This window comes from Camelus dromedarius, chromosome 21 (assembly GCF_036321535.1).
Source record: "Camelus dromedarius isolate mCamDro1 chromosome 21, mCamDro1.pat, whole genome shotgun sequence".
Taxonomy (NCBI): Eukaryota; Metazoa; Chordata; class Mammalia; order Artiodactyla; family Camelidae; genus Camelus; species Camelus dromedarius.
In genome coordinates this window covers 37,784,098-37,795,132 of record NC_087456.1, presented here as the reverse complement: position 1 = coordinate 37,795,132, position 11,035 = coordinate 37,784,098, and the positions used below count along the sequence as shown (strand labels likewise).

Below are 11,035 nucleotides of genomic sequence, written 5' to 3'. Positions count from 1 at the left end.
AACAGGTACAATTATTAGGTTCTTTAAACTTTCTGGTATGTTTGAAGTTTTTCATTTTAAAGATGCTGCAAAATGATTAGGTCATTGTAATGGGAAACTATTATATTCTATCATATATGCATTTGCCTGTGCCTCAAGTTCCCCTGAGACAAAGCGAGAATCCAATGAAAAGTGATGTATAAATATGGAGTATTATGTTTAATAATACTATGTCTACCCAAATATGCTTTAATTTGGTATTCTTAAATACTTTACAAGCACTAGTTAAGTCATACAGCGTCTTCGTGAACTGTAACAACGTGCATAAGATGAAAGGTGCAGCACCCTGCACTTCATACAGTCATGCTCTCCTTGCATTCAACCAGTCACCATAGAACTTGTCATGCCTCATCATTTACTGGGATCGCTGATAATTAAAACTGCCCACAAGCTCTCAGATAGACTCGCCCTGTTAAGATAAAATGAATATTGATTTTAAGTCAGATGGGACAGAATACCCAGCTGGAAACCTAATCCTCTTCAAGAAACCATTATTACCCAAACTCTGCCAATCTGGCAAGGAAGCCAAAAGGTGAGAGGGGGCAAGTTGTTGGCATAATGCAAATCCATATGTGCCATTTTAATATTATGATCTTGGTGTACGACAGCTGCTCAGAAAAACTGTATAATTGGATCATGTATTTTACGTACTTGCTTTCTAATAAGGATTTCTAAACTAGGGTAAAATTTTCGTAGATCAGTAATGTTACATTTCTTTTGGATGTATACATTTTACATTCAGAATCAGCAAAGAAGAAATATCTGGTTCCATTTGTATAAATAACCTAAAATTGGCCAAGTCCAAGTTAAATCTTTACCGCCCTGAGAGGTATCGACTTAAATTTCAATAGGAAGAATTCAGTCTCAATACTAGGAAGTTCCAAGGACTACTTCCTTATTCTATTTTACTTGCTTTCTTCCTGAGGTAGTAAGAGTGTAATACCCTCTTTGGAAATTTAAAAGAAAAATCTAAGTAGTTAAGTTCCTTGGGTGATTTAAGTGCATACATACCTGGAAGGAGAGGACTGTATCTCCCAGCCATAGAGATTATGGAGAGCAGTGAGAATTATTATACTCTAATTAATTTAACTCAGCCAAAAAAAAAAGTTCTGCTACAAAAAAAAAAAAACAATCTGTGTATAATGTCGTGAAAATTTTTTCAAAATTAAAATCACCTGTTTTTTTCTGAAACATCTCCCAGCCAGGGCTCTCTGAGAGTAAACTTATACATGATAGTTTAGATTTCCTAAATACTGTAGAGAAAAAAATTTACATACAGGTGAATAAATCCTGACATATAATCCTGTGTATAAATAAAACACATTTTTGTAATTTTCCCCCCCGTTTTATTGAGATGTAACTGACATACAGCAGTGTAAGTGTAAGGTGTACAACATAATGACTTGACTTATATATATCATGAAGTGATGACCACACTAAGTTTAGTGACATCCATCATCTCATATAAATATATTTTCCTTGTGATGAGAACTCCGAGAATTTACTCTTTCATACATAACATACAGCATGTTAATTGTACCTATCATGTAGTACATTACATCCCTAGTATTTATTTACTTTATAAGTAGAAGTTTGTACCTTTGGCCACCTTTATCCAATTCCCCTGCCTCTGGTAACCACAAGCCTGATCTCTTTTTCTGAGTTTGTTTCTTGAAGTGTAATTAACCCACACCACTATGCTGGCTCCTGGTGCACAACATAGTGATTTGCTACTTCTGTACATTACAAAATGATCACCAGGACCTTTGTACTTTTAAATGTACTAAGTGAGCCTGCTATGATGCACATAAATTCTTGTATAAAGTGAGGAATCTTTTTTAAATAATAATTTCCCATACACTTAAAAATAAGCTACAGGTCTCAACTACTCATCCCAGAACAGCAGGAAGGCATCCACAGACAATGCAGAAACGAATGAGCTTGACAGAGTCCCAGTAAAACTTTATTTTTGGACACTTAAAAAATAAAAAAAAAATAGTAAACTACAGTATTAGAATACTCCTTGTTTTAAAGCAGTGACACCTGTACACACAGTTCATGAAAAGCTTTCCGCACAACATAACGCCATTTGCAGCAACATGGATGCTCCTGGAGAATGTCATTCTAAGTGAAGTAAGCCAGAAAGAGAAAGAAAAATACCATATGAGATCGCTCATATGTGGTATCTAAAAAAACCCAAAAAACAAAGCATAAATACACAACAGAAATAGACTCACAGACATGGAATACAAACTTGTGGTTGCCAAGGGGGCGGGCGGTGGGAAGAGATAGACTGGGATTTCAAAATTGTAGAATAGATAAACAAGATTATACTGTATAGCACAGGGAAATATATACAAGATCTTACGGTGGCTCACAGAGAAAAAAATGTGACAATGAATATGTATATGTTCATGTATAACTGAAAAACTGTGCTCTACACTGGAATTTGACACATTGTAAAATGATTATAAATCAATAAAAAAATGTTTAAAAAAAGAAAAAAAAGAAAGAAGAAAGAAAAGAAAAAAAGAAAAGCTTTCCGCGAGGCCTCCGCTCCCACCGGTTACCCTACCTCCCCCTGGTGGGCAAATGGAAAATGTACGTCTAGCCCAGGGAGTCTTTCATCTGAGTCTTTCCGCTAGGTTCCCGAAACGACCGGTATTTGCTTGTTTTATCATACCGTCCCTCCTTCCCACCAGACTCGGCAGTTCTGGGTTCTGAGAGACACTTAAGACTCAATTCTGAGAAAAACACCCAAGGAAGCGATCAGTCTCAGTTCTGAAGAGAGAACCGCGACGGTCACACAGCTGGCGCTGGGGTGAAGAGGAAGCCCCGAAGGCATCAAAGCAGAAAGCCTCGGTGGTAACAGAAGCAGCCGCTCCGGAACGAGCACGGAAAACACTGCGCCGCCGTGAGTGCGGCTCCCGGCACGCGCGAAACCCCGCGGCCGAGTGGGGAGCCGACTGGACCGGGCACACGGCTCCCGTCTGTGACTCCTCCTACGCCGCTGTTGCGGGCTCGCCCCCCCGGCCGGGCGAGGACCCCGCGTGGAAGGCGGGACGGTCCTCGAGAGCGCGGGGGCTCCAGAGGACTGGCCGCCCGGCGCTCGAGGGAGGCGAGGGCGCGCGCGGCTGCAGCGCGGTCCGAGCACCGCGGACGGCCCCGCGGCTCCGACGTCCTCGGTGAAACACCCGCGGCGCGCAGCCCCGCTGCGGACCACGGGCTCCCGGCTCCTCCCACTGTGCCTCCTGCGGGGCGGCGCCCAGCCCTTCCCTCCCAGACAGAGCCGACCGCTGCAACCGCCTCGTAACGGTCCCCGCGGCGCCCGCGCTCGCGTTCGAAAGCGAACTCAGAGCCCGGCCAATCGGAGGCCGCGCTCCTTCCCGGGAGGAGCGCCGAGCCAATCAGAACCCTCGGGGGCGGGAGGCGGGGAGGACGCAAACGTCGGGCTTGCGCAGTCGCAGTGCAAGCTGGCACGCGCCGCTTCGCTTGGGGACGTCCGCGCAGGTAGGAGAGCGGGTCCGCGGAGCCGGGGCTGCGTGAGTCTTGGCAGGGAGGGTCCTTTTTGCCCCATGTGGGAGTCTCCTCTTCTCGGACAAGCAGCTGTGGAGCGGAGGCACTGGCTGTCTTGGCAGCCGTGGTGGGCGCGCGCCCCCGGCCGGTCCCCTAGACCCCCGGCCGCCCCAGCCGTTCCTCACGCCGGGCCGAGCCCCCTGCCCCCACCCTAGCCACCCCCCATCCCGGCTGCCTCTGCTCCCCACCGGCCAACCCCCAGTCCCCCCAGTCATCACTCCCAGGCCGACCCCCCCCAGCCATCACCCAGGCCCGCGGACCCCCTGCCCTGCAGGGAAAAGCCTGGTAAGGGCCCTGCCCTCGCCGCGGTCTGCGTTCTGGCTGTTCTGTTTCCATCTTTCTCTTCTGTGTCCAAAGCGCACGTTTCGGGGGGAGGGTACAGCTCAGTGGCAGAACGCGTGCTTAGCATGGAGGAGGTCCTGGGTTCCATGCCCACTACCTCCAAGAATAAACAAATAAACCTAATTACCTCCCCCTGAAGAGAAACCCAAAATGCACGTTTCGTTTGTTAATTTTTCAAGCTTAGTACTGGGCTGCTTGCTAGTAGGCAAGCATTGTTGATTAAAACAACTTTAAAAGACTGGGACCTGCCCTCAGGGAACCCGCCCTGGTGCTAGAAGCCATCGGGGTGAAGGACAACTCAGAGCGAGTTGGCCGCGGTGGAAGTCAGTGGGGCTGGGCAGACGTTTGTGGGCCCGGGTTACTGGATATGCGGCTGGAAACATGAGTTGGGCATACGTTGCAAAGAACCTTTAATACCCAGAAAATAATAATTGATGGTTTTTGAACCAAGGAGAGCCGTATGCCAATTTGTGTTAATGTGGTGAGACTGGGGTCTGGTGGCTTCCGTTAGAGAAATCGCTTACCTGCTCTCTCCCTGTTCTAACCCCTTCACCAGCCTTTCCGCTGTGTTCTCTCCTTCTGTGAAGGTGCACATTATTACTGGTGCAAATTTGCTTTACTGACTTTGAGGGTCTCCGTGTCTGCTTACTGAGGAAAAGGTAGTAAGGGTCTGTATACAAAGGTGTGCTTAATCACCTAGTGGGGTGACCAGATCCAGGAGGTGCCGTTCTTAAAGGTGTGGCTGAGGAAATCCGGAAGTAGCTTAAAGAGTAATTTACATGAAAGACTGTTGTAGTGTGACTGAGTCTATTTAATGTGTTAATTTGCCTGTAGTATTATTAATTCTATTTAAATACTTCCGAAAGAGTGTGTTAACTGTGGGGGAGCAACAGCCTGGCGATTAGAAGGCCCTAATCAAAGGCCCATTCTGTCTTCGCTACACAACTGAGGGGCATGTCTTGACCCAACCAACACACAAATTTAGTCACCTGTAAATATGTCCCCGGGGTTAAGATAGATGCCTCAATTTAAGTTATGATTATAATGAATTACAACCGTGCAGCTAGTGACAATCCATGCTCACCAGGTAATCTGATTATAATTAGTTTTCCAAATAGAAATGACTTTGGGAGAGAAGGTGAGGAATTAAACATTTTACCGTAGCTTTCAAATTAATAAGTTGACCTTTTAATTAATGTTTAAGTCTTTGTGGGTTTGACATGAATTGGTACATCAAAGCCCTGTCAACTGTAGGTTTACTGCCAAATTGGGTTTTTAGGCTGTAGAACTGAGAACCAGATCCAGAAATGTGGTGACCCTGTCAAGACACTGCTTCTGTAGAAGGCCTTGCTTGGAAAGATGACCTTTCCACGTATAAGTGAGATCATACAGTGTTTGTCTTTGTCTGGCTTACTTCACTGAGCATAGAGCCTTCAAGGTCCATTGCTGTTGTTACCAGTGGTGGGATTTCCTCGTTTTTATGGCTGAATAATATTCCATTGTGGGTATGTGGCACAGCTTCTTTAGCCTTACGCATCGATGCATGTTTCCATGTCTTGGCTATTGTAAACAGTACTGCCCTGAACATGAGGGTGCAGACAGCTCTTGGAGTTTGTGTTTCCTTTGGATTTGTTCCCAGAAATGGAACTGGTGAATCACTTTCTTTTTATTGCTGAACGATACCCCGTGGTATGGACATACCCTGGTTTGTTAGGTTCTCCGTTCTTTGGTTGACAGGCATTTGGGTTGTTTCCATTTTGGGGCTGTTAGGAATAGTGCTGCTGTGAACATTCACGTACAGATTTTCATGTCGGTAGGTTTTCAGTTCTCTTGATTGTGTACCCAGGATAGAATTACAGGGTCACAAGGCACTCCTTGTTAACCATTTTGAGGAACGGGCAGACTGTTTCCCTAAGCAGCTGCATCATGTTGCTTTCTCAGCAGCAGTGGGTGGGGATTTGTGTCTCCACGTCCTCACCAACACTTAGACACTGTCTCTTTGGTTATAGCTGTCCTGGTGGTTGTGAAGCTGTATCTCAGTGTGGTTCTGATTTGAGTTTCCTGGCGACTAGTGATGTTGGGCACCTTCTCATGTGCTTGTTAGTCATCTGTGCATCTTCTGTGGAGAAGCATCTATTCAGATCCTTTGTCCATTTTCAATTGGGTTATTTGTCTTTTTATCATTGAGTTATTTATATGTCCTGGATACAGGTAAGTCCCTTATCAAGTATGATTTGTGAGTATTTTCTTTCCTACTATGGATTTTCCTCTCTTTCTTCATGGTGTTCTTTGAAGCACACAAGCTTTGAAGTTTGATGAAATCCAGTTTATTTTTTCTTTTGTCTCTTGTGCTTTTGGTGTCATGTGTAAGAAGAGTTTGCACAATGCAAAGTCACAAAGATTTATTCTTAGAATTCTTTTTCCATTTTATCTCCTTAATTTTTGCCAATGCAGAATTATTAGTCTACAGTTTTTCTCTTTTTGTATTTTAAAGAGGCTCCACTGTTTTCTGGCATACGATGTTTCTGAGGAAATGTCTGCTGCATTTTTATCTCTGTCCTCTGTATGTAAAATGCCTCCCCACCCCCTTGATGCTTTTAACTTTTTATCCCTGGTTCTCTGCAGTTTAATTAGGAGGTGTCTTAGTGTTTTCTGCCCTCCCCACCATGCCCCACTTAAATCTGTTTAATGTTATTCTACAGCTCACTAATATTCTGTTCTTTTTCCTTTGTGGGAACATACTTATACTACAAATTCATGTTATTTTTTTGAAATTCAAATTTAACTGGGGCTCTTGTATTTTATGTGACACCCCTGGTCCAGGCTTGGGACGTGGAGTGTGCAGGAGCACCACATGCTCAGTTCTTACGGGTTCTGTTCTGTTAGACAAGTTGTCGAGGTAGGGTGCTGGCACTAGGATCAGGGTGCTGGACAACTAGCTCGAAGAGATCACCAGAAGGGAATGAAAGGGTCTCAGACCCCCTCCTCAGAGTAGAGATTAATATGAGGACCCTCTCTGTCCTTCCCTAAACTGAAACCACGCGCTAAAAACCCCAGTCACTGCTGCTGACGCTTCCGTGGTGGCCGCTTCTCTCCCTAGGGAGTTCCAGCCGTAGCCACGTGTGAGTCCTTCTCCTTGGGGACCATGCAGAGAGCGTCCCGTCTGAAGAGAGAGCTGAGCCTGCTGGCCACAGAGCCACCCCCGGGCATCACGTGCTGGCAGGATGCTGACCGGATGGACGACCTGCGAGCTCGTAGGTGTCACACCGCGGCAGAGATGTCACACCCCTGTCGGAGGTTATGCTGAAATTTGAACATTTGTGTATTGTTCTGAAGTAGGGGACAGCTGCAGGGAAAAGATGGCCCTGCCACCTTTCTGCCTGACTTGTTTACGTCTAGAAAGGGTTTCATGATATTTCGTCTTTGGCCTTTTACTACTTTTGCTGATTTGTAGCCAGGATTCGGGTATCAGCTCTGAAGCAGTGTTTAGACCAAAGATCACCATCTCAGATGTCTGCGAGGCCAGACAGGAAACGCAAATGATGAGAATCCTGCCGTCCAAACCAAGCAGACCTGCAGCTTGGATATGGTCTGTGGGCGGTGTCTCCCACCTTCTGTGCTGATCGTCTGTATGTTCTTTGTTTGACACCAGCTTGGGGTGCACTGTACACTGTGTGAGGACCTGCAAAGCCTGAGAGAGTTACTGTCCCAGAGCCAGCTTCTCCCTTAGGACCACAGACTGCATTCTGTCCATATGGTTTGGTAATGCAGATCATCTGATCCCCTTCTTAACTTTTTCTTTTTTTTTTTTTTTTTTTTCTTTAAAGAAATATTAGGTGAGACCAACACACCTTATGAAAAAGGTGTTTTCAAGCTGGAAGTTAACATTCCTGAGAGGTCAGTGTGAATTATATTCTGAATTTCCAGGGGAAAGCATAGTTATTGGAAGACAGAGTGATGGAGTTGAGTGTTAAATGCAGGTGTTAAAGGACCTGGATTTTAATCCTGGTCTTATCCTGACTTAATGTGACCTTAGGTAAGTTTTTTTGTTTGTTTGTTTTGTGGAGGGGGGCAGATTATTTTATATCACAGGAGTTCAGTTTCTTTCTCTTAAAACTGGGCTAGATCACATCTGAAGTCCCCCCCCCTTTTCATTGTAGTAAAATACACATAAAAATGACCATTTAAACCACTTGAAGTGACAGTTCAGTGGCATTAAGCACATCCCCACTGTCCATCTCCAGAGCTGCCTCGTCTTCCCCAGCTGAAGCCCCACCCACACCTGGTCAGCTCCCAAGCCCTCCCCGGCACCTAGCAGCCCGTCTTTCTATCTCTGTCATAAGGCCCCTCTGACCCAGGTGTCCTGAAGGCATTCTTCAGGTGAGCTGCAGCTGTGCAGTTTGTGATGTGTGGACCCTGGCCAAACTGGTTAAAGCACTGGGAGAAGTGGCTTAGTCACGGGGCACACCAGTTCTGCAAACAGACCGAGACTTTCCAAGGTTTGTGTCTCTCTGAAGAGATGTAATAACCAAATGCAGTGTATAAATCAGAACTGGATCCTGGTTTCCAAAGCCTCTCTGTAAAAAAAAAAAAAAAATTGGGATAGTTGAGGAAATTGGAATAGCAGATGATATTGGGAGAAATTTTGAATATTTTATAGGTTGACTGGTAGTTTTGCAGTTACACGGGAGAGTGACCGTATTCTCAGGAGATGCTGAAGTGTTTAGAGGGTGAAGTGACTTGATCCAAGTGATGGATGTAGAGGGTTTTCAAAACTATGATCTCAACTTTTCTATTTATAAATTTCCATGATAAAAATTAGGGGAAAGGCTATCTTCCTGATCAGCCACCAGCAAGCTGTTCATGTGTACTAAGAAGCAGTATTTTAGTAAGAAGTCTGTTCTCCTGTGCTTTCAAAGGTATCCCTTTGAACCTCCTCAGGTCCGATTTCTGACACCAATCTACCACCCAAACATTGATTCTGCAGGAAGGATTTGCCTAGATGTTCTCAAACTGCCACCAAAAGTGAGTGGTGGATAGAGGGTTGACCCTTCGCTCTTTGTGGTCTCCGTCTGTAAAACCTGTGCCAAGAAGCACATTCTTAGTAACACAAGAGCCACTGCCCGTCTGTCTGTCTGTTCAGGGCGCCTGGAGACCGTCCCTCAACATTGCGGCCGTGCTGACTTCTGTTCAGCAGCTCATGTCGGAGCCCAACCCCGATGACCCACTCATGGCCGACATCGTAAGAGCCCCCGCCCCGCCGCAGCCACGTTCCCCTCACCCCGTCTCCGCACGGTGGGAAGGGGAGCGGCCTCAGTGACCGGTCACTTTTCTCTCCACTGACCCTGGTTTCATCTCAGTCCTCAGAATTCAAGTATAATAAGCCGGTCTTCCTCCAGAATGCCAGGCAGTGGACGGAGAAGCACGCGAGACAGAGGCAGGAGGTACAGCGTCCGCACAGCCCCAGTGCTGCTGCATGGTCTGTGCTGCGCCCCAGGGTGGCGCGCTGGCCTGTTTTAACTGAGAAGGGACCATTTGCAGAAGTGTGGAGGGGCGGGGTGGGGGGGCGGGAGGGAAGGGACCGTCATGGAAGAAGGGAGAAGGAAAAACTTCCCCGGTTTATGCTTACGGAGTTTCCTCCTATAACAACATCTGGAGTCCAGGAGCAGGTGGGCGCGCTCTGGCTCTCCCTGAGCTGCACCGTGCTCCTGACTCAGTGCAGTAGCGGCTCATGCTGCGTGTGAAAGAGCGGACAATTAAACCACGTAGGAGACTGAGGAGGATGTTCTTGGAGAGAACGTCACACCCCAGAGGACACACGTCCTGGAGGTCGTGTACAGCACGCTGCTGTCCACCTGGTGCTGGTGTGAACTCTTAGTATTTCCTGTCCGCTCCTTTTTAGGCTGATGAGGAAGGAATGCCTGAAGATCTGCGCGAGGCAGGACATGCGGAGGGGCGCGGCGCAGTGCAGAAGAGGAGAGCCAGGCAGCTGGGAGGCACAGGAAAGAAATTCTGCCCCGATGTTCAGAGGGTTTGTCCTGGGCCATCTTAGTCAATATAGTCTTTGCCAAGATGGTCCAATGTGCCTACATTTCTGGAACGTTTCTCTGTATTTGATGACATTACCATTTTTGTATCCTAAAAAACAGACCTTGTGTATTTGTATGTTCTGCCATGCATTGGTTCTCTGAGCTTAGTTTGTTTTATTTAGCTTGTATATATGTATTTCAACTTTTAAACCTGAAAAATAAATAATTATTTAATTTTGAGTGTGTGTTTATATTGAATGTGTGTCTGGGAGCAAACTGGCCAGAGAGCTGTGCAGTAAGAGTGCTGAAGTGCTTGCAGCTGTCTGCTTACTTTGCCAGCTCACCGGCATCGCTCAGACAGTGAGTGACAGGCATGGTGCAGACAGCTGGAGAGACAGTTCAGTGACCACCTCATTTCCAGGACTCTAGGTTTTCAGAAGGCTTGACACAGTGGGTTAAGGTATGTGCCCTTTTGTTAATTTTTTTTGGAGCTTTCCCTGCCTGTGATTTACGTCACTGGTCAGCTCCCTAAAGGCCCCCAGGTGAGGACAGATTGTACTACCCACCTTGTGGTGTCTCAGCCGTCTGCCCCTTGGCTGCTGCGGGAATTCAGCACCTGCAAATAGAGCTGCTTCTCCAGCCAAGTGTGTGCGGCCCCCGCCTGGCCAGCTGCCGGGCAGCTGAGATCCCACACAGGGAAGCCTGGAGGGACCAGAAGAGGCCAGGGACGGGCGCAGGTGTGCTCTGCTGGGGAACACAGTCCACTTCCTCCTTGCTTTTCAGCAAGTGGCCCCCAGAGAGCACCCTCCCCTCCAGCCCTCAGCCTCCATTGGTAACGGGCTGTCCAGTGAGTCTTCCTCCCTGCCCCCTCCCACTCCTGGGCAGGGTTTCTCCCCTCTGGTGCTTGCCTCACCCTCCACCCCCTCCCACCAGACTAGACCCCTTCCTCCCACTGCCTGTGTCCTTTAACCAGGACCTGCAACTCTGTACTTCACAAGATGTCTGCAGGGCTATCTTCCCCCAGACTTCCCATCAGAGGCAGCTTCTGG

The 11,035-nt window shown here is 47.0% G+C and overlaps 1 protein-coding gene across 1 annotated transcript; it reads left to right on the top strand.

Annotated features, from left to right (window-relative positions):
- The first annotated feature begins 3,448 nt into the window (after window positions 1–3,448).
- On the top strand, window positions 3,449–10,226 carry UBE2T (ubiquitin conjugating enzyme E2 T). Its single transcript, XM_010999751.3, has 7 exons — window positions 3,449–3,549; window positions 7,058–7,211; window positions 7,785–7,854; window positions 8,877–8,982; window positions 9,101–9,199; window positions 9,318–9,401; window positions 9,860–10,226. Exons 2-7 carry the CDS (start codon window positions 7,103–7,105, stop codon window positions 10,007–10,009), a joined length of 618 nt encoding a protein of 205 aa, XP_010998053.1. The 5' UTR covers window positions 3,449–3,549; window positions 7,058–7,102; the 3' UTR covers window positions 10,010–10,226.
- Window positions 10,227–11,035: the final 809 nt, after the last annotated feature.